Below are 24,977 nucleotides of genomic sequence, written 5' to 3'. Positions count from 1 at the left end.
TAGTCACTATTCCAAAAATACACATTGTTAAAGCATTATTCGACTCTGACCTTTATCTTAACTGAAAATAGGAATAGACAGAAGAAATGTTTTGATCTACGTCAGTAAAGGTGTCTGGTACTAAGAACTCTTTGTTCTGTGAGCTTAAACCTTGATAATACAGCCATTCTATGTGTAACATACTGGAAGAGACTCACCTACAATAATACATAGCATGTGAAAGGATATGTAAAAAGACTGAAGAGTAAAATAGAAGATTTCAATGATGTGTGACAACAAAATGAGGAAATTGAGTCTGAGCCTTTTAACACACTAACAGTAACAAATACATGCGTGTGGTCATTTAAATGTAAAAGCCAAAGCAGAAGCGTGTGAAGATTAAATGTAAGGAGTAAACAAACCTGTACATCAGCATCACAAGATAGATTTGTGACATCTGTGCCAGCGCATTGATACAGCAAAGCAAAAGACCATATCACAATGTATTGTTGAGATTTATTTTGTTTAAGTTTTTTAAGTTGCTCAGGCACGACCTTCAATACATACACACTTCCTATGACATTATTTAATACTGTATATATGACAGTATTTTATCACAGATATTTTCGTATTGAGCTGCTTTGTCCTACTCGCACCTACAAGCCGTTTTTCTTGTCTGTCTATAACTGCCGCATTATTTCCATATTTCTGGTTTGTATCGTTTTCAGTTGCACACTATGCTCTATCTGGCACTTAATACCGATGGCAATTTATAACTCAGCTTTCAGGCAATGGCACAATTTGCCAAAGACTGTCAGGAAGAGGGCCAGAAATAATCAGTTTCCAAAAAAGAATATATTAATTTTCTCAGTTTTTTTAATTTTCATTAAAGCTTGATGCAGATTAAAAGTCAGTAGCTTTGAGTGGTCGGAAAGGTATTGAAAGGTAGGAAAGGCGCTATAAAATACAAGGACATTTACATTTCATATTTCACACATTTCAATATTGGCATCTTTATTTATGTCAGTGCTGTGATTGTTTAAACTAAATACAGTGGAGTTGGGGAATTCCCATCGGAGTAGATACAGAATTTCTCAAAAACAGTCATGAATTTGTTCCATTACAAAAGCTAAACAGTGAATGAAATGTAGTTCTGCTTATTGTCGTTCTCTACCTATTTTTTGTTAAATCATGTCACACTAAAAGTGATACAGCAGCACAGTTGAACATTCATCCCTAAATGGGAAACAGATGACACATTTTATGTTACATCAATACCCAGCACCAATCAATCTATGGGAGCCTGTTGGAAAAATCAAGACAAAAAGGTAATACCATGGTTATATCTGATCCTGTATCACCATTAAAAACGGACAGAGTCATTAGGGTGTTTTATTCTCCTTATGCAGCAGGCCTTGGGCTAAGTTAAACCCAATTATCATGTGCAGAGCAAAGGAATAATTAAAAAAAAGCAAGGCTTTAAAGTGGGGCCTCCATGCTGGAAGCTGCATTTACATGTGTAATGAGACTCAGGCCTCCCCTCTCCTTGATCCACAGACTGTTAACCACTTATAGCCCCCCTGTGCCTCTGCAGTGCTGCCCGTCTGTGCCTTTCTAGGTCTGCTCTCCCTCACTCCCACCTCGCTCCTTCTCCCATCCGCGAGAGCCCGCATTAACCTTCAGCTCCTTATCACCCTGAGATGATTAGTCTTCCAGCAAAAAGATCATTGCTGGCTCTCAGCATTGTAAAATAAAAGGTGTTTAATGCTCTCATTAGAGAGAAATGCAGAGAAATATGTCACAATGTAATTACAAACCGAAGATAGGGATTCCAAAGACCTACAGGAGAATTTGGCATTCAGCTTCATTGCCGTCCGTGCATCTGTCCACCAAATTCTCTTTTATTCTGCACTTATGACCGTCTATCTACAAGTGGCCGGCTGACAGGAACATCTGACAATATCTGTTCATTTTCGTTCATTTTCATTCATTTTCGTCGGCTTGATTTTTTTATCTCAGTTTTTTTGTCTCTTCTCTGTAGGGTCTCTTTTTTATGTTGTTGTGGGGAACTCTGTTGGAGTCGGCTGCTGAGATTGAATGAAAATGTGTTGCTTTGGGTCAAAGGCTTTCTAATGCTCATTTTCACCCTCAGGGGTAACCACCGGGGGGGCATGGGGGAAACAATTTTATCCTCTGTTATTTTGAGAATAATATATAAAAAAAAAAAAAAAGTTTCCTTGTAGTTGTTGGCAGTAAATGCATTTTTACCTTTGAAAAATGGAGTAAGTGGTGTGAAGAAAATGTGTTGGGTCTCTAGATTTGCTTTGTCTGCGCTGGTGCAGAGCGTTGGTATTCGTAGTATTTCTTTTCTCTGATTGATGGCAAGGATAGAGCCTTTCTACTGTGGGCCTTTCAACTCAGAGAGAGAAGTGAATGAGAAAATCACTCAAATGAATTACTCGTATATCATATATATACACCTTTCCATTGAAGTGAGACCAATAAACCTGAATGTAATGACAGGATCAGGATGTTTAACCAAACATTTTTCTTATAAACTGAAGTCAGTTTCATGCTACGGAATTTCTTCTCATCAATAAGTGAAATTTTGATTCACAGTACTCTAAGAAAATCAGAGATGCTGGCACTCTGCCCTCACTGAAAACTCTTTGGTCTCTTGAGAGGTAATCAAGTTGTTTGGCAGCTGTCCAATCAGAGCAATTTGGCCATGTCCGATATCCAAGCCAGCACTTGCACAGGGATTTGGAGCAAACAAGATGTTGTCACACAGCCTTTATGAATCTCTGCCATAAATAAATTGATGCATATTTTGCTCTCCTCATTATGTCTCTGCAACTTAGAAGAGCTCTGTGCCACTTTCTGAAATATCAGCCACAAACACACGCACATACACGCACACACACACACACACACACACACAGCTTCAAGCACATAAACCATTTTTATTATCAAAATCACATCTGTAGTTATACTTTTGACTTCACAATACAAAGGAGCAGAAATGCCACTGTAGAAGGGTTGAATGTATTTAGGTTTGTTTGAGGCAGCATGTTAGCAATGCTGGGCTAACTTAGCCCAATTCATTATCGGCTATACATTCTCTTGTCATTAATTATCATGCAGCAGAGTCACACATTCTTAGCATAACTTATTTGATTCTAATTAATACGATATTTTAGGAGTTCACATAACGTTGTCTGTGCAGTTGGCTTGGATATTAGATACAGGCCAAGTGTAAAATAATTTAATGTGTATATAAAATTCAATAAGGGTAAAGCAGCGGTTATGCCAATGCTCTAGCACGTAAAATAATTGCTTCAATTAACATTTCACAAATGCTAACGTTGTTAATAATTGTTTGCATCTGTGCTTTGTCTCCAGCCTTGTGCAAAACCATGTTTACTAAGTGTCAGCTTGGAATCCAACCAATAATAGTCAAGGATGTCACATTAAATCTCGTCTCATTGTCTTCTCAAAGCAGGTCTGTTGATGCGTACTGTAGTACTGACAGCTGGAAATATATTTGTAGAACATTTTAACTAACATAGTTTACTAAGCAGTGGGGAAGGGGCCTTCCCAGGATGCACTTATTTATTTATTCAGCAAAACAAGATGCCAAAGGAGGAGCCCAGAGATATAAGCATCAGCCAACAGATGTTTGCTTGTAAAACAAGCTTCAATTTAGTTTCACCTCCCCAGCATGTTGTTAATCTTATTTTTTTACTTGGACAGGGCAACAGCTCTTGGAAATATGTATAATTGAGTCCATTTTTCTTTCACCTGGAATAGACGTCAAACAACGGCGAGCTGCCCTCCTTTGCCTAATGCATATGCCTCTGGAGGACCCAGAGCCCTTTGCTCAATTCATCTGGCCTCTGTAAAAAGGAAATCGGAAGTAAGACAGGGCTATTGCTGTTTGTTCAGTGTCTAGCCTGTTTCACCTTTGTTAAAGGCCTGCTACACTGGCAACTCCTTTTATTTTTCAATTGAATCAACTGTGAAATTGCTTGGCTCAAGGTTGACAACTTTTCCATGTTGTCATTGCAAATCAGCTAAAACCCACTCATAAGTCATAATGAGTATCAGTTGATGGATAGCAGGACTTGATTGTGGCTAATTATAAGTAAACAGTCATTTATTTTGTACGTTAAATCAATCAATCAAGCTGTCAGTGGAACAAGGCACATACCATCATGTACTTGGGGTTTTCTGTTGGTGGTGGTGGAGTTTTTTACCTATGCGACACATTCTATAAAAACACAGGTCAGCAAGTCATTTGTTTATGTTACTTTGTTCTTTTTTTTGTATGCGTGTGTTTGCGGGGATCAAAAGCTGTTTTCACAGAGACGTTGTGGGGACTCACCTCCCATTTGGGGACCTTTCCCCACGACAATAAAAATCGTTGCATTCGTCTCGTCCCTCTTGTCTGTCTGTCAGTCTGTATGTCCATATCAGCTGAATCTGCTTACGCTTTCCGTTTACCACAAATTGTATCATAAAGACAATTATACATGCCTGTCGCTTCACAGACGCATGCTACAAGGAACTAAAGAGACGCTACACACACCCACACACATGCTGTATACACACAGCCCTAACTGTCACACTTTTAATACGTCAGATCAAACCCCGGTTTACTAAGCTAATGAGGAGCGTTCCTTTGTCTCCTGTTGTGTGTTGTGTTATCAACCAGTCTCGTTCATGGAGTGTCAGCTCCCTGGCTCAGGTCTTGCTTTCGGTGGAACCACAGAGAAAATCAGATTAACCTAAGCCTTTTAACTGCGGTTGGATTTGATCCCATTCGAGAGTTGGCAGCACAACCTATTTTGTTTGTGTTTAGAGGGAGAATACATGTGGATCGAAGGGGAGGGGTTGGCAGAGAAGTAAATAAAAAAAATGGGTGACACAGGCTAAGCAGCTTTGCTTGGGGACACAGTTGAAGCCAGGGCCATTACGTGTGTTATATAGCTTCTCACCTTTTATCTGCTATTTAGTTTGATGGTCAGAGATGGAAAGAGGAAGCAAGACAAGTGACTTTACAGTAACACAGAATGAGGGAAGACAGTTCAAGGAAAAAGGCATTGGGTAAATACAGATTGGATTCACACTTCTATGATACTATCATGCAAAATAATTCATGTATTAGTTACAGGTTCATCAGTACAGTAAATATAATTATATCCTCCGATTTCTATCTGCAGTTTAGATTTTAGCATACACCGGTAGAACATTTCAAAATTCCAAACGAAGACAAATTACTGCAAAAAGGTTTATCCAGGTCATTTCAGTTGTTTTTTTTACATGTCCTGATTTGACTAGAAGTGAGTTCTTGTCCCATTAGCAATGACTACGTAAAGCAGGACAGAGAGACGCTGTTTTGCCATGGGCCTTAAAAACCCTCATTTGCAACACAATCTGACACACACAAATTTGAACTGCTATGCTTTTGAGGACTCTCATTGGTGTAATGTATTCCATGACCCACAACCTTAACCCTCACAACCAACCCAGTTTGAGTCAAACTTTAAAATGTAAAAATTACCACATCCTGTTACTCTGGATAACAGTGTTATGTAAATCAATAAAATGCAAATATAAATGTATTTTTATTGCAAGTATATCTGCATAAACAAAGCCAACAGGGGAGCAATGTAGTGCCACACATATCACTCTGCTCAAAACCACCAATTTGTAAAAGAGCCTCACAGTTTCTAAGATGTGATTCACTTTCGCTAGTATGACCATTTAGCCATGTATTGGATCAGTCAAAAATAACAAAAAGCTTGATGATGTTATAGTTATTGTATATGTATTTCCACTATTGTGGATTCATTTCCTGATTTGCCCATTTTCCCAATCTGCTGCACCTCAAGGAATGAAACGTGAACAAAATCTTCGCCTCTCAGCCCATTCCTCGCCCACCTTGTGGTATTTATCTGACTGAATGCAGAGGGACAGATATCATACAGTGCCATGTGTGCAGAACAAAAGGCTGGGTGGAAAGCCAAATACTAAGTATGGCCTGGGGTAACCGAGGCCTGTCAGCTCTGCCGTGCCGCCTCACAGCTGGCTGAGTGGGTCACTGCGACAGATCACCTCAGTCTGGCCACGTCACCGCCAACCTCCAACCCCTGGGAGAGTCTGTTTGAAATAGCTAAATGTTAGGCCTGTCTGAAACCCACTCATCACATACACGTGAACGCAACAATTACTCACCTCATTCACATACAGAATGGCTGCTCAAAAACACACACACACGCAGGCACACAACAGAAGTGAGTAAAGGAAGACGCAAACAAACACTGATGAGGAAAAAAGCCAGACAGACTCAGTTTTGCCAGACAGTATTTCATGAGTAGGAGACTAAATGAGTCATCTGTTCTACTCACCAAATGCCTCTTCCTTTTATCTCTAAAATGTTAACGTTGAAACAGACAAACCAGCAGCCTAGAGAGACTGGAATATTCACTGTTTTCTGCAGTGTTTTTTTGGGGGGGGATTTTCCCTGTTCATGTCAATGTTTACAGCAAACAGGTACATGCTACGTATTCTTCTCTCATCTTCTCCATCATTCAACGTAAAAATGTATTGTTTGAACCAGGCAGCATGTCTGTCATTTTAAGCTGAAAATCAATGCTGTATTTTTAATGAGTACAGTCTCAGATTTAGTGCTTTACACTGGCTAGTTTCACTACCACAAAAAAAAGTACATTTTAACATATTCATTAACCTCGTGTATACTGGCTATATCTACTGTTTATGCTAATGATGTAAAGCCCAAAACATGTCATGTGATTACATGGTTTTAGGTTGCTAAGTAAAAATCAAGCATTGTAGCTATTGTAATGTAGGCATACCAATTCTTTTGTTTTTCATAAAATACTGTCTAGTATTTTACCTAGAAAAGAAATTCTTGGCTTTTAATCATATTTTAGCTTTTTTTCATTTGATGCTGGTCCAAAGAAAGTATAAAAAACATAATTTCGTCCTGAAATTGAATCAAGTTCAGACCAATGCATTGAGACATGTAATGCTCCACTGGACACAATGAGGATGCTTTTTACCACTGAAAATAATGGATGTGTTTGAAAACACACCTCTGACACTTATAGTGCATTCCAAGCTTCAGAGATGAACCACTCTCAGCCCATAATAAGTAGTTGTGTGTTTATTTATTTATTTCCTCCCTGTTCCCATCGTGAAATGGTTGATTTCTGCTGTGAATGAGTAAGCCACCTCCCTTTCGCAACCTTGACCTTTCACACACCTCTAGTGCATATGATATGGGATGTACTTTTGGGAAAGTCTCCCTTCTAGCTTTCCAGGGATGTAAGAGATTTAAAGGGGTCAGGAAAGGGGGCCGCTAGATAGAAATCTAATTAGGTGATTGTGCTTGAGGGAGCTTCGCTGTAGCTGCTCGATAAACTCCCACACGCTTGCTCTGCTCCTCTCCCGCTTCACACTCTCTCTCCCTCAGCAGTTTGCACTCACCCCCGAGACACCGCCTGAGAGTCCCCCTGCTAAGGGCACAGTCACAGGACGCAGATCATGGCTCACTTACTACATCTTCACTATTTCTTCAAAGAAATTAGGAGTTTCATCCCTCAGCTGATAACAAAGCTTTTGCTTTAAGTGTCTTCTCTTTGCTCTTTATTCTTTTACCGTCAGACTCAAATACACCTGAAAGAGGCTCAAAGAATGATGAGAAGATAAGACAAGGCCTGCTTTGGCATGCAACTCACCCAGTTGGATTCTTCATAGATCACTGTGTATTGACTAGATGCGTGGTGGCCTTTGAAATAATGAAACTTAACTTAAAAACCGCATGGTACAGTTATACATGTGAGTTATACAGTAGTGTGGCAGCTTTTGCAACCCTGTGTCCTACAAATGTCATTTGTATATTCAACTACTGTGCATTAACACCGTGTACTTGTTGGTAATGGTAATGTAGACAAAGACAAAGCATGATAGTGTAATGTTTAACTAACCCTTATGATGGGGGAAACACTATTGCTGCATTGTTTGATTTGCTTAACTTTAAATTAGTGCTGGGCAACGATTACAATTTTAAATCGCGATTAATCTCATTGTTATGGCAAAGTTCAATAATGAATTCAAAATAGTGTATTGCGCACTTTTATTTTAAAAGTACTGCTCTATGAATGAATAACATTTGGTTTGCAAACACTTTAAACCAATAAGGTTCTTTTTAACAGCACTATTCCCTTTACACAGTAGCAGTTATATCTCTTGCACTATCTGTGCTCAGTGTGCTGACTTTATGTGAAACGTTCCACTGCTGTGGAATGAAATTAAACGCATGAATAAAATGTTTCGGCACGTTTCATCAAAATGTCTGTCTTCTGTTTTCATGACAGTCAGAGCATGTGAGTGCAGCTCGACTGTTCATCAATATAATGCACTATAACTCCGAGGTGATTATGGTTACTCAGCGATGTCCAGTAGTCTCCAGTGAGAGCAACAGCTGGTGCACGTTGTAACGCCTTGGCTTTTGTAGTCCTCTCCTTTTCATGCAACTCCTGTATTCTTCTTGCGATGGGGCGTCTTGAGGGAGGCTCATACGTGCCGTCATTCGTTGTATCCTAAAGGTGCGTCTACACCAAACGAGACGCGAACGCACCTCGAAAACGTTCCTCAGAACGACATCTTCCACAATACTAACCGGCTGCAGTTTGTATCCACTTCGCTGTGGCATTTGTTAGCTTGTCTTGCTTTTGTTTATCTATACTTCTCCCACACGCTGCATGCAACGTAATCTGCCGAAGCCTCCCTCCACCGCTGCCAGTGAGCAACGGACTTTCTAAATAATAATACTAACAAATAATTGTCTGCGTTAATTAATTAATGCGTTAACGCGATAATAACGCGTTAGCTTGCCCAGCACTACTTTAAATACATGGTATTGTAATCTTATTTTTGTTGCCAACCATCTATATAGTTGGCTAGCTAGTTAGACAATATTAGCAGTCAATGTTTTGCTGATACATTCAGCACAGTATGAACATTAGGTCTGATACTGTATGTAAAAGAGAAATGTAATCTTAACATTCCACAACATTTATTTTGCTGTGAATCAGAGCCTCTGTCTCAAAAGCGATAAAAGCCATTGCAGAAAGAATAGTAATCCGGACAATGGGTCAGGATTTGAGATGGCGTGTATTGATATGTTCTCTCTTATGAACACCTTTGTAGGAATATAGGCAGAAACTCCTGGTTCATTTCCAAGTGTTTGTCTCAAGAGCAGATTCTGCAGTGCCATGGAAGAAGCGTGTGATTTGCCCTGAAATCACGCCGAAGCATTTTGTAATTACAAAGTAAGCCATATTATCCCAAACAACCTCCCTGAGCTGTGGGTATGACTAAGCCTGTTCTGTGTCTGTGATGCAACGTCAATGCTGAGGAGCTGTTTATTGTGAAGGTTTGTAGCCCGGAAGTGTGCTCGGCAGTAGCTTAGTCACAGTAATGCATAGCCACGACTGAGGCTCATAAAAAAAAAATGATTTGTGTGCAGTGCCAAAAATGAATGAGGCTGTCATTTCGCAGGCACGCAACATCAGCTTAAAAGTTACACAATAAAGCAGATGTCTTTATGTGCCAGAAGTGTGTGAGATATATATCTACAGTATTGTTGTTTGAATAATCAATTCGCAGGTGGATGATGAACGAGGGACACATTGTTCTGGAAACAACAAGCATGAGAGCCAGATACTTTGGAGGAGATAAATGCAACAGACAAGGCATCAAGAGGAAACGGAAATCTCAGTGAGGAATATACAGAGCAGCCGACAGAGGAGGAGAGGAAAAGATAGAGAGAAGAAGAATTCTGTCCAGTATACAAAGCCATGTTTAACCTGTTATAAGTACTGTGTCCCTTAAAGAGGAGACTGCTGTTGTAACAGCCATTGGTTTGATATATTTCTGTTGATCGTATCTGATACTGTAAGGTTTTGTGAGACAACACAAAGGAATCACTGCCATTGGACATCCTGCTTCAATCATTCTGAGAAATGCCTCACTTAATAATAGTTCTGGGATTTGTTTGTTGTGTGCATCTCTGCGGATCTCTAACAGTGCCTCTAAGCAGTTTGCTCGTGTGTATGTGAGAGAGAAACAGAGGTGTGAGGTGGGGGCACAAACTAATTATTTGTATTTCTTTGACTTCCAAATCACAAAGTTGCACAAAGATGAAACTATAATTACTCACTTGTAGTTGTATTCCTCCACCAACCAGTCATTTTCCAGTTTACATCCATGTCTGTTCAAAATGTCATCACTTCGTATGAATTCTTGAGTTATGTCTAAAACATGTTTTCTGAGGTCACAGTGACCTTTGACCACCAAATCAGTTCAGCCTTCAGTCCAAGGGGACGTTTGTGCCAAATTTGAAGGAATTCTCTGAAGGTGTTCCTAAGATATCATATTCATGAGAATTAGATAGACATGGGGTCACAGTGATGTTGGACCATCAAATTCTAATAATTTCATCATTTAGTCCAAGTGGACATTTACACCAAATTTGAAGAAATTTCCCCCAGGCATTCTTGATATATTGCTGTCATGAATGCCAGATGTACAGCCAGAAAACACAACGCCTGTCGCCAGCGCAGAGGCATGAAAAGCCATTTGTGGATGTTATAGATTTCTTTTCTCAGTCTCTTTCCACTGCCCGTCACAATTTACATAGTCATGTTGTGCAATTTTTGTGATGGAAAGAATTCTCTCCATGAGCTTCCTGACCCCATTTGATGTGTTCTGATTCCTCCTCATGCAATTAATTGAAAGGTGTTGTTAGTGTTTCCTGTAGATTAAAAACATTTATTGTGTTATTGACAAAATGACATTTGCCATATGTGCTACATGTCCGTTGCATGCTGTGATAAACAACGCAACAGCAGTAGATACAGAGTATGAAGACAGCTGTTTGGTAGAGGGACACAAGCATTCTGAACTATACAAACTTGTAAAAAAACTTTACTGAATTAAAAAGTAGTTTAACTATATGCTACTGCTATTCAATAATAGTAAACATTTTCTTTAATAAAAAAGGTACAGTTTGGCTTCTTGGAGACGGTAGCACATCTGTCTGGTGCGAAGACTGGAAGCAGAGAGAAACAGCTAGCTTAGTTCTGTTCAATTGTTCCAAAACTAGCCTACTCACCCCTTTAAACCTCACTAATTAACACTTATTTTGTTTGTTTCCAAAATAAACCACAGTAATACCCACAAAAACAGAAGCATGAAACCCCGAATTCACCGTTTTTGGGCCGGGAGGAATCTGTAACACTTCGGTTTTTGAATGTATTAACCAAATAATATATGCCATGTGTGAGTTTAAGAGATGCTTTCAAACTTTAAAATGTAATGAAATTTTATAAAAGTTGGGGTTTAATCAAATAAATGATTGGACGGGCTACCTGCCTTGCCCGAGACATTTACTCCAGTGCAGTGTCTCTGGAGTTTTCTACAAGCTGATAACTTGACAGCTGTAAATACCAACAACAGCCATGTTAGTTGTTTATGTTCATAATGGTAATTTTGGAGGAGTGGCTTTGGAGGATAGACTGAAGGGAAGGGCTGTCAGAGATTTAGCACTTATAGCGCGTGCAATCAACAAATAAAGAAAAACACATCATTCCACAAAATATTATCAAAAGAATAGAACCATTATTTAAAAATGGGAAGAAACTATAGCTTTGAAATATTCTCAGGCTAAATGTACAAAGTTTTTTGTCACGCATAATAGAACAGCTATTGTTAGCTCAAGGCATCTAAGCACCATTCGAAAGACTAACTGATGATAGATTATACAATTCTGCATGTTTTGGGGAACATGTCATTGGAGTTACTGTTTTCAGTAACTGTGTTTATATAGTTTCAAGACACTGAGATCAAATGTAGAATAATACCACAAGGGGATTCAAGTTTAGTTTTAGAGCCTTAAGGGTAATACATTTCAGCCGAAACCTCTAATAGCTTGACTCATCATCCCGCTGTTCTGTTGGTCAACTGTCTTACCACAAATATAGAACATTCAAGCTACCTTTAAAAACACACGTTAGTGTTTGTACTGCACTGTCTATCTTTATTGTATTCAGCTACACTGAAGAGAAGATCTTTCTTTTAGTTTTTTTTCAGTGAGAAAAGGCGAGGGAAATTTAAAATAATAATAAATAGGTGGACTCAAACATAGTGTCGTGGCAGAGAAGGTAACAGAGCTGAATGATGCGATATGAAAATATCCTTCTACAACTTGTTGGCTGCAGATTCATAGGATGAGAGGACGATGAATTGTCACCAAGAGGCCTGTGTTAGGGTGAAAGGATCTCCGGGGGCTGTTTGATGTCTGTTCAGCTCACAGTGAATCATATCTCACCTTATTGTGTTCACACAGAGTTCTCAAAATTGGATCACAGTTGAGTTTTATCTTTGAATGTAGATCACCATTATTTTGTAACATCAGATAGAAGGACTACACTCTCACTGAGCCTCTGTGTCTGTCTTTCTGTTCCTCTGCACATTAGCATTTATACTTTACTCTTGGAGCAAATAAGGCAGCCTCACAGAATATGGTAGTCCTTTTCTATTCAGAAAAAAAGCTCTTTAGCAAGGCTTTTTATGATAGTTTAGCATTTTTTATATGTTGCTGTGTCAACTTTCTGAAGACAGATTTTTTTTGTATCTCTTTGTGACTATGGCTCCTTTGAACTGCATTTTGACAGGAATTCTTCTCAGTCTGTTGCATCCAAGTACCCTCGCTCCATCTCACTCCCTCCCTTATGAAATAGGCATTTGAAATGTAAAGTGTAAAGTGTTTTTCATATTTATTTTTTCTTGTTCCCATTGAGTGGATGTGAGCAGAAAATCTAACCCTGTTTCTTTTTTGTTCTTGTCCTTTTTTCCTTCTCTGCATCGGTTGCTTCTCTTTTCTTAGCTAATTCACACCATCAGTGTGGTGGATAGAGACGAGCCACAAACTGGTCATCGCTTCTACTTCACCTTGGCCCCTGAAGCCTCCAGCAATCGACACTTCACCCTCTGGGATGTCAAAGGTGAGAGGGCAACGGTCTTGTTTAGGGGCTATTGGTAAAGTAGCATTATTTGATTTTTAAGTTACAATGGTACTAAGCAGAGTCCGTAAGTTGCAATATTTTTTGTGAGTGGGTTTGTTTGCATTTTAAACATGCACAGGTGCAGCAACATTATGCTTGACTGAAAAATTGTGATGAAGCTCATACAGATGAGTTTCAGATCACTTCACTCTTTTCCTGAGTGATTGACAATGTGAGTTTGGTGAAATGCTTGAGGGCATTCTGCAAATGTAGACCGTAAGGCAATATTGAGTTAGTTTAATATACCGCAGCTCTGAAAACTAAGAATTATTGGTGAGTATTTTCACAATGTCGTAGTTACCTAATTCAGGGGCCAGATGGTTGATGTTTTCGAACAAAAGACAATTCATAGAGAACACTGTGGATGTTGACAAATCACTGGGGGCTTTTAAAAGTACATGGACAATGGTTTTTTTTTTCTGCAATTTATTTTTTGAATACATGTTCCTGTCCTCCTACCAGTTCCATTAGAAAGTATTACACGCCATTGTATGTCTGACAGTTTTTTTGTTTCTTTTTACAGTTATAGCGTTTTATATTGAATAGAATTTCAACAGCAAACATAATTTTCTCAGCGTCATCATGTAAATTGCATTTTGTAAAAACATACACATGCTGTATCTGCACAATGCAAGGAAACATTAAAATCACCGTGCTCCCCATTGATGACTTTGCTTTGTCAGGAAGATTCGTTTTTTTTCATGCTTGTCTGTCTTTTTGCGAACGCGCTTGCAGATCCCTCGTTTAGAGATGTGTACCTAACTGAATGTGACATCTGGTTAAATCAAGATTGATCTGACACCAGGAAAATGTCAGGGGAGCAGCCCTAGCAAGGGAAATGTCACCGCATGAAGGCAGCGAGGCCGGCTGCAGCCCCGTTACATGTGTGTGAATGGATATACACATAACACAGGACTTGTGTAAAGTACACACACATACTGTACACACATATGCATAGACCGGGAGAAACATGACAATAGTGTCCCTCTGGCTTTTTCGTTCTCTCCTACACACAAATCCACACACGCACACGCACACACACTAACACATCATGCAGACCATCAGGATCTGCTTTTCTTTTCGACAACCTCTGGTTGTGTGTATGTATGATAAGGGAGAATGATTAATAAACAGTGTATATTCATGCTTAGATATAAAAATGTCACTATTCACCTCATTTACCAACATACAAATACAGACATAAATACAGACACACAAACACTACAGTAGACTGTATATATTTTGGAGGAAGACAAACAAAACCCTGCATAGCCTTCTGATCCTCCCACCCCTCTTTTTTCACGATGGTGTCTCTTTTCATTGACACATTTGTCAACCTGTCACTTTCAATCTGTCACTTTTTCTTTTCCCCATCATGGCCTCACATTGCGTTCTGTCTCCAAGTTTTGACACAAAGTGATGAAAGGACTCCCCCCCCCTCCCATATTGCTAAAGGTTGAAGCAGTGTGTAGAGCAAAACCTCATCTTTACCAAATAAACTTTGCGGTTGCACGACAGGCTGCCTTCATGTAACCTGGCAAATGTCCCATATCATGCTCTTGAGACCGAGCGCCCCCGTTTTCGGGGGCTGTGGAGAAAGCTTAGCATATACTTACGAACGAATATAATGATGCACATATTGCAACTCATATTAAACAGCAGAACCTGGGCTACAAGACATGTTTACATGCTCCAAACACAACTAAAAAATAAACTAAAAGAATGACCAAATATCAAAATCCATATAGCGTCACCTAGGCAACCCACTCGCCACATTTCTGGCTCTATCGCTGTGGTATTTTATGCAATACGCACACATTACCTCAAGAAGAAAGCAGACAGTCCACAGATTCCGCACATATCAAACAAATCCAGCTACAACGAAGCATCAGCGAGATATGAGCCAAAGAACACCAACAGCATAAATCACATTATCGCTTTATGATCAGCAAAATGCTCCTTACCTTTGCATTTTTCACGAAGAAAAACATTTGTCCCGGCGGATTCACACTGGTGTATGTTTCCGGTATATCCTGTGTCTCACTCAAATCATTCCGAAACCTTCGGGGGGCCGTTCAAACCAGGGGTAAGGATTTAACTTTTAGCGTATCGGATTTTACGCTTCACGTTAGACGGCGCCTTGTTGATTCTGACTGGCTAACAGTGCTGTCAATCTTTTCCACGTGGGTATAGCTCAATTATCTAGGCTCTGACATGTCGATGAGAGGTGTGAATCACTGAAATCTACCAATGGGTGGCTCAGATACAGCCCTGTGTATTGGGGGAGGGTCTGAAATCGAAAAAAACTCCAGTATGGAGAGACAGAGGGTGCAGAGAGGATTCTGGCCTTCAAAACAAAGCCAAACTACTGTATTTGGATGCATTGAACACATTAGTGATATACAAGTTAAATATATAGTTTGGTACATGAGAAAATTGAAATGGCACACATTGTGCCAAAATGACCATTTTGGAGACCTCGCCTGAATTCTCTCTACTAAAACCTCTCTAATTTGGTTCTGCTTCACTTTATCAAAGTCAAACTTTGCAGAGAGACTGTTCACACAATATGCTATGATTTGGGAGATGTTTAAACCTGCAGCTGCATTATTACAAAGAAATAATAATCCTGAAAGTGCTTTTTTATTAGGTGAACCTGAAACTTTGTACAATTTGTGCTGTGTGCCATCTTCATTTACGCTTAACAAGTAACATATATACTGATATTTACACATCTGAACAAATCTCACAAGTGTTCCCTTTATTACAACACACCAATTATTCAAATAGACCTTGTGGTTGCAGAGATATACTCTTTTTAGTATGGGTATGCAATTTTTGAGCAGGGGCCTAAAAAATAGGTTTGTTTTTAAGAGGTTTTAATTAAAAAGAAATCTCATAGGATGTGAAGCTGCAAGAAAAAAAGAAATTCACTTTTTAGTTGATTACCTTTACTTGTATTCAAAGCACATGTGAATGTTTTTTTATTCCTTATTTTATTTTTGTAGGGGTTTGTCAGTCAGTGACAACATTTCAAAAACCTTTTTGCACATGTGCTACTGTGGGACACATTTTTTAAAGCAACGCTAATATAATACAACATCCAAGAGGAGTCCTACTTTTCAGTAGAACAGACACACAACGTTAAAGTAATGCTACACTGTACAAGTCTTCACGTTGCTCTTCACTCATTTTATTTTGTGTCGCTGCATTTGTTTTCTGTGACTTTATGCCTTTAACTGAGTACAAAATATAAAGAAACTTTTTTACATATTGTGGCAGGGGTTTAAATTCAGGTTTAAGATTGTCCACAAAAGGAAAAAAAGAAAAAGATTTCTGGCTCAAATGCTATAAATGACCATTGCTGACTGGTGGCCATGAGACTTCTGTTTGCATTCAGATTCCTTCCAGCAGTCAACATCGCTTTCTCTTAACTATGACCATGATCTTTACCAAACTATAACCAAGTAGTTCATCATGCAAGGGGTGTGGCTCTAGAGATGTCAGTATCAGTCGGTTGGTCAGTTCACCTCTTTATAAACTACTTTCAGATGATGGTGGACGTGGGATTGTTGTTGTTCGTTTTGATTCAGAACAACAGAAGACGTCTCAGTCTATAAGTATTCATACTGTATGTTTTGGAGAGAATCTTTTTCTATAGCAGACAGCCGTGGAGGACAATGCTGTGTAAAAGTCAAAAGGACAAACTCAGGGGCGTAACGTTCCCGCACATAAACAGTAATATGAAGATTGTTCTACATGTGCCAGAGGAGCTCTAGGGCGACATGGATAACGGTGATATATGCTCTGGGAGATGGATTGCTTGGTATCCGCAAGTCTGCTCACAAAGCTTCTCTGACTCTATTTGTCAAAGCCTCCTGTATTCTTTGTTACATTTGTCTATGTCTCTGGGAGAGGGCTCATATATACACACACACACACACCGGTGAAGTTTAATTTCAAACAGTGGCTCTCTCTCGCTCATTTTCTCTCCTGTTTTTGTTTGAAGAAAAAAAAAAGAAAAAAGACACATGATAAATACCGGAGTCCTTGAACTATACATTAAAGCAAATGATTTCTTCAGACTATAACAAGGATGGTACTTTTCTGTCTTTCATTGTTATTCTTGAATCAAATGAAAAAACATATTACATTGTCAACAATGATTTGTCCTGACATTTTAGTAATGTCAAAGGAGTCTGCATGATCAACAACCCCACCTTTGTTACTTCCAACAGTTCAGAGTTTAGTAGAAGAAAAAAATAAAAGCACTCACTGGATGGAGTTTCATCGATTCCACCACAGTCTGGTAAAAAACAGACATCAGTGAGCAGACAAACAGGTTTCGTTCTTAAGTCGCTCATGTGTTCTCCTCTGCTTTACCTTGTCTCTCTGACCCCCACCCTCCGACAAACTCACACCACCCGCCCAGACAACACAGCTGGCATCCGGACCCAGCGGTCAGGCTTTAACCGCCATGAGCAGAACGTGTACTTCCTGCCTATCCTGGTGGTTGACAGCGGGCCTCCCTCCCTCAGCTCCACAGGCACCCTGACCATTCATGTCTGTGGCTGCGACACAGGTGAGATCTACTGAAGGAGCTGCACCATTATTAACGTCATCATCAATGTCACCTCCATGATCATCAGCAGCAGTGCTAAAAAGGTCATTTACATGCCATTGTTTTGGTTAGCAAACAGTTCTTATCAGCTAATATTTGAGGAGAACAATAAACACACAAGGGCACAAATCTGCAGACAAATGGCCCTCAACAGGGATTTTAGAGGGGTGGAATATAATATTAAAATGTTTTTCTCTTGATAAAAACAGTGCTTAATCATTATCCACTGACGTGACTCATAACTAGTTTTGAATCTGTATAGTAAATCCTTTTTTTTTTCTTTTGCAACACAGAGGGAGCCATCCAGTCCTGCAATGCCACAGCCTATGTAATGAGTGCCGCTCTCAGCCCAGGGGCGCTCATAGCACTACTGGTCTGCATGCTCATCCTCATAGGTAAGCAGATGGATGTACTTATGTATGTATGTACTGTATGTATTGATTGATGAATGAGGAGATTAATGTATTGGTGTATGATGGATGACAAGGTAGTTCATTAGTATTGCTTTTTCGTGGTCATTGCTAAGTTCAACTGCTCCTGCAGGACCACACCAAGCATTATGTCCAGTAAAAAGGCACGACTGAGGGCTGCACCTGGTGTTTGCTGCTCATAAAATCTTGCAACCAAGCATGTGTCTTTAAATGGATTGAACTCTTTCCAAGTTATCTATATTTCACGACTGAAATTGCACACACATGCAGTGGCAGAAATAACCGAAGTTGAATGACAAAAAACAAGATACATTTTTCATTTGCCTTTCATGAGCACCTTTCCTGTTGGACATTTTTGTTGGTGCCTTTCTGAGGAGAAAGCTTTTGTTTAAGCAGGAGGACAGACGATGCTTTTTATGAATGGGTTTATGAATGATATCAAGGCACTTCGATCCTCGGAACACAGAAGGAGACAGAATGAATGGAAGTGAAGTGGAGGGGGGGGTTAGGTTAGAGAGAGCAAACAGACAAAAGAGCTGCCTCAGCTACTTGTGTAGCTCTGGAAGAGCAGGCTTTAAATAGACGAGTCTTTCCAGACATTCTCTGATTTTTATACACAGACACGTACACACACGCCAACATACACATGCATGCTCAAGCTAACCCTCTCAGAGCCCGAAGAGGTTTAGTATTGTCATATCTGAAAATTTTATGAGTTAGCTTTGAGTTCTCCCCCCTCTGCATGTCTCAGCATCCCACTCCTCGGTGACAGAAAGAAACGACAGCGCTGTCACGGTGCTTTGTTTCCCCCGCTCGCGCCTATACCCATTTTACATTGTGCAGGCAGTGAATGATGAATGATGCGACACCCGGCCGCTTTAACTGTGACTTACATTGCTATCTATTTCTTTTAAGAGCTTTCCTAATGAGAGTTGTTAAAGCTCTGTCTACATTAACCAAACCATCTTCTGGAGTGAACTTCAAAAGCAGAGCATCATTTATTCATCGTGGTTTTAAAAGCCTCAACAAAAATGTTATGTACAAATCTAAGGCAACCTTTGCTGGCTATAAAAAACCTGTGTTTGCAGTGTATTGTGGTTTTGGTGTTCCGGGATAGATGGATATCCCCTCAAAGGCTGCTGTTTGAAAACAATTACCTGGTCTTAAAACCTGTGGAAAGTAGACACTGTGAAGGAGAATAGAGTTACCAGGTGCAAAGATTTATTTTCATTGCGGCCTTGGTGATTCGGACGAAACCATTTTGCAGAGTAACATGCTGTGGTGAGTCAACTCTTTGGGTAATATTTCATGATTTGTGCCATTTTGACTCTTATTGCAACGTTGATTTCCAATAGTGTCAGTGACTCTAATCAGTGCATGCCACTTTGAGTGACTGGTAGGTAGAAAGTGGACTGAACAGGCCTCATCAAAGCACTAAAGGACAGGCAAAGTCGGAGTGCCCGGCTTCCGCCAGTCACCAGGGGGGCAGTGCAATCTCAGGGCTGCGGGTTCTGGTATCAGGGGTATGAGCAGTGTTTTCACAACTATCATATGGTGTGAATAACAGACGGGACTGAGGCATGTGGCAGCAATTTTATCGAATGCACATTTCCCAACACTTTCCTGTTCCACACACACACACACACACACACAACCAGTGTGTATCTGATCGTGCATGGTAAGCACACAGCCACTCTCTTGGACAAATCACTCCTCACCTACAAACAGCCAAGCAATCCGTTCTCTCAACGTGCCATTACTGTGTGCTCCTTGGCTTTTCTCTCTCTCTCTCTCACACACAAACACACACACACACACACACCTAAACACACACACAGACACACACAGCATCTACCTAACCAGCCAGGCAGCCTGCACTCCATCTCTCCAGAGGCTGGACCGCCTCTATTACATCAATTTTTGGATGATGAGAAAAATGAAAACAAATTTCTGCCTAATTACCTTACAAACAAACAGTCCCTCCATCAGTTCATTTATAGGCCTGATGTGATGAATCCATTCCACTGCGTCGCAGCATCTGCATGCATCCATTCCAATTACCTCCCATCTGCTTGGGATGAACTCCTGGGTGGGGGCAACCAGCGCAGCCCAAGGGTATATTAACCGTCTTGTCAGGAACGCTTATTGCAACATCTGTACACATGGGGACAAGCTTTGTATGTATAGGAGGCAGCGATACACAGGTACATATGCTTCCTACTAAACTCTGAACATGGTGTTGTATTAACATTGCCTGAGGCATGCTAACCTCCAATAGAATAAATAGGGTTCCAATAGCTTGCAGTGTAAGCATCTGTGGACCTAATAGGCAGTGACACTCACAGACACTGAAGGCTTTTTCAGAAGTGAGGTTATCTGATTCAGACTGAACTGCCACCTACTGTCACTCCTTCAATACTATTTACTGAATAAAGCAGCTGATCTGCACATATGAGGGAGTTCGTAACATCAAGTTTTCTACTTGCTATTACTCTCCTCATTAGTCTGAATTTAGGGTAATTGTCTTACGGCTTGATTAGTATGCATGGCAGTGTGCGCCACAATTTACCACAAACCATGACTGTTTCCTCAACCCAGTGGCAATTAATTCACCCTATTCATGGAGGAGAAGAATAAACACAATGGTTACAGACACCGCACTCCCAGTGGAGCCCAGCAAACAATGTGCGAGGAGAACGAGTGTACATTATCAGTCAGAGATACTGCATTAATTCCACATTCAAGATCAACAAGGCTCTTTAGGCTGGCACAGCTTTTTAGGCAAGGAATACACAGGGCGTTTTCACTCCGCGAGTTATTTTTCAGGCCATTTAAGCTAAATGAAGACCATTACCAGGAGCAGCCACAAGTCATTATATGTTTGAAACTGATGAGTTGTTTGCAAAAAAAGAGAAGTGGAAGGCGTTGAAAGCAATACTAATGTGCTTTCACATGTGTGAATATCCTGTACACAGCACATAAAGTCATGACATTGATCTAGTTAGGCTGGGAAACGATGTGGGCACATCTCATTTTCACAATGTATGGATGGGTGTTCTGGTGGGTTCAGAGCATCAAACAATCTGTGCTGTCCCAGACAGCACAGGTTCCGTTATAATTGATCGTCTTTTTATCTCTGTGGGCTTGTAGGCATTTGTTTAGGCAACAGGCTATCTGTTCTAGAAGATGCATGGTGCCCACTGGTTAATGATCCATCTAAATGTCCCTTCACTGGCATCCCTTTAGAGTAGTTGCTCATTGTCCCTGCTAAAAGGGAAGAAAAAGGATTCGTTCAACTGTTACACAGTAGCACACCGTCCACTGGCCACAGGAAACACATCCTGCTGCTAATCAAAGCTCAGTAATTAGGACATTTTTATCCCTTCATCTGATTATTTTCTACTTTTTTGTCACAGGAATTCATTATTAATAGTGAGTTTTATCCCCAATAGTTTTTTCTCAGCATGTATGACATTTTCTAAAAGGCCACTCATAGCTCACTTAATAATTCAGTTGATTTTGCGAAGTGGAAGAGCAGGGGGGGGGGACACACACACATTCTGAATCCATCATAGAGAAGAGAATAAATCAACTGATCTAACTACCAGCTACTGTAAATTCATGCATTCTAGTATATAGGTTTTTAATTTAATTTAATTTAATTTATTTTTATAATATTTGTTGCATAATTTTAGCGACACAAATATTATGATGATGTCAATCTTATTTTTTAGATTTTGTGTCATGGAGTATTTACCATGTACTGTATATCAATCCTTCTTTTCTTACTAATTAGTTGATCAAAAAGAGGCTAGATTACAGTTTGTCCATAACACTATTGTAAATAGTTGTTAATTGTATTTCTCATACTCCCCTAGTGTGCATAATTCATTCATAACTGCCTGTAATATGATTGTTATCATCACTGAAAATTTGAAGTTGCTACAAGCCTGGGACAAATCTGCTGGAGGTTTCATAAGGAAGGGTGCAGCCCCGAGGAGGGCTGATGGAGTCAGGGGGTGGGTGTCTGAGCTAAGTGAGACTTGTCTAATCACAAATGTAGGCAGTAATTAAAATAACTAAGCTGAAATTAAAGCCTCATTGATTTATCTCTGCATACAGCCTTTGTTTTCCTCTAGTCTCATTAGTCTATAACGTGATCCATCTCAGTTGCTTTCCCTTCTTTAATTCAGACTTAATTTTTCGAGGCATTTCTTTCTCTTTGTAGGCGGTTTTCTCTGCTTTTAAGTAGTGATTGAACCACAAGGTCTTAGTTTCACTCGATTTGGATGAGTATTGATATACAGATTGGTCTCCATTAGGCCTTTTGAATCATATTTCTGGGCAAGCCAATCAGGATCATGAAAAATCAATGCTCATGCATTTGAAATGTAAAACTTGATCATATATTATCTTCCCCTGCTCTGCCTTTGCCCCGAGAGGTGAAATCAAAATTGCAATGGGCGTAGTCAGAAACTTTCCCATAAAAAGTACTTGTAGATCCATCAGACACAGTGCATGTTTGATGTGAAGCCAACAACATAAACCAAGAACACCTTTCGCACATCTATTTTCTCACAGTTGTGTACTGAATGTTCTGAATATGGGTTTGGTATGCCATTATTCTGAGCAAGAATGCAAGCTTTCTAAAGTCAGTCTGACCACTCTAATCCATGGCCACAGTGCAGTAAGAGAGTGAAAGCCACATACTTCTAAACACTTGCTGTAATGACAGTCATCTCATCCTACTATTCAGATTAATCAGACTAATTCATATTTACCTTAATATTGTGCAAAAACGTGAGGGTGCAACGTGTGCCAACACTTAAGAATACCAACGTCTTTTTTGTAAAAATGTTCAGTTAACCTGTACATATTTGACAAGTTGTGTGTAATTACTCTCTCTCTCTCTCTCTCTCTCTCTCTCTCTCTCTCTCTCTCTCTCTCTCCCCGTCTCTGTCTTGTTATGTCTCCTCCATCAGTCCTCGTCTTGCTGATCCTGACCCTGAAACGCCACAGGAAGGGCCAGAGGATGACGGAGGATGAGGAGGACATGAGGGATAACGTCATCAAGTACAACGACGAGGGCGGAGGGGAGCAGGACACTCAGGCGTACGACATGAGTGCCCTGAGGAACCTCTATGATTTCCCAGAGGCAAAGAGCTGTGACTCTGGCCCGGACATCCGCTCACTGCCGCAGTGGATACAGTCAAACCGGGTGGGTGGTGGTGGTGCAGAGGGTGCTGCAGCAGCAGCAGCGGCAGCGGCAGACTTCTCCCTATTCAAAGGCTACATCCGAAAGAAGGTGGAGCAGGCCGACGCTGACCTGTCGGTGCCGCCTTATGACTCCTTCCAGACGTACGCCTTTGAGGGCACCAGTTCACCAGCGCTTTCACTCAGCTCCATCCACACGCTGTCCACCACCTCCGAGCAGGATTTCTCCTACCTCAGCGACTGGGGACCACGTTTCAGGCAACTGGCGGGCTACTACGCTCCAGGAAACCCTGAGGAGGAAGGGTCCTAGCACAGCTTCTCCTCTGGAGAGAGACGTTTGAACTACTTCGTCCTTCTCTGCCTCCAACGCTCACCCTCTGGCACTCAGAGCCAGCACTGTGTACTCCTGAAAGACCGAGCACCACCTCTTTATCTTCTTCAAAGAAAAATTATAATGTCAAACTTTGAACTCAAGAATTACTTTTTTTTTCTTCTTCTTCTTTTTTTTCTTTTTTTTACACAGTTTTCAGACTTCAGCATGAAAGCTCTAGCTGATATGACGAAAGAGTAAAGAAAAAGATATCAAGTCACCAAAATTGCCATTTAATCTGAAGGGATGATTCTCTCTCTTTCCCCAAATCACATATTACAACCTTTATTTTCAGCTGTGAGACTGTTTTCAGAGTAACACCATTATGTAGGTAGGGTCAAACTATGCCAAGGCAAACTGTCTGACAAACATGTATTTATTTGAGGAGGAAATATTTATGTATTTATTTGTTTTTTTATGTATTTATTTATTTATGTATCTACGCCATGATCACTATGGTAACTGCAACAGTGAACTTTGCTGAAGTGCTAAAGAAAAAGTGAGAGGAGGACATTATGAAAAGAATGAGAGACAACACGGACAAAAGAACAACAGACTGCAGTGACAGATGACTACAGAAAACAGACATCTGGGTCAAACAAAAACTACATTCTGGAAATATTTGTATTTATTTTCTATGACCACTTTTGTAAAATAACCAACTTCAGACATTGATGAAAAGCAGAGGCAAGTAAAAAAAGAGTGAATAGATGGAGTGAAAGAACTGCTGAAGAAAAAAGCTGCCAGTTAATCCTGAACAGTTGAGACTGACTTACTTGTGCTGTATTTTAGTGATTTATGAAGGGTTTCTTGAAGGTTACAAACTGAGGACAATTGTGTGTAAACAGTTTCTTTTCTTATTCTCTCCCCAGCCAATTGTAAGGCAATAAGGCACAAACCGCAACAATGATTTAACACTTAACAAAATTACTGTTTAATGGAATTGGCTGGTTGCCAGTGTTGACCCATGGGGAGCCAATTTTCATTCCAGATTTTGTGTGAGTGTGTGTACAATATGTTCAATTCATTTTATATCCTGAGAGATTTGATTTTCTTTTTGACAATTTATTTCTTTAAGTGGAGGGAGGTGGAGAACTAGTGACAACAGGATGGTGGTGCCTAATTAAAGAGGGAGAGGTTTAAGGGTAACACATGATGAATGGACTGGTCACATCCACCTGATATCCACAAGCTGTTCAATGTTGACC

The 24,977-nt window shown here is 40.1% G+C and overlaps 1 protein-coding gene across 1 annotated transcript in view; it reads left to right on the top strand.

Moving 5' to 3' along the window:
* cdh22 (cadherin 22) overlaps positions 1-23,709 on the top strand; it is a gene marked incomplete at both ends in the record, with an annotated part of 75,321 nt that extends 51,612 nt beyond the window's left edge. The window contains 4 exons of the mRNA XM_079186458.1: positions 12,956-13,073; positions 17,566-17,715; positions 18,048-18,149; positions 23,168-23,709. Of these exons, the coding sequence (XP_079042584.1) occupies positions 12,956-13,073; positions 17,566-17,715; positions 18,048-18,149; positions 23,168-23,709 (912 nt within the window). The remainder of the gene's footprint in view (positions 1-12,955; positions 13,074-17,565; positions 17,716-18,047; positions 18,150-23,167) is intronic.
* Between the last annotated feature and the right edge of the window lie 1,268 nt (positions 23,710-24,977).

Source organism: Pholis gunnellus (assembly GCF_910591455.1).
Source record: "Pholis gunnellus genome assembly, chromosome: 3".
In the NCBI taxonomy this organism is placed as follows: Eukaryota; Metazoa; Chordata; class Actinopteri; order Perciformes; family Pholidae; genus Pholis; species Pholis gunnellus.
The sequence above is the reverse complement of the archived record's forward strand: the minus strand, read 5'-3'. Positions and strand labels throughout refer to the sequence as shown.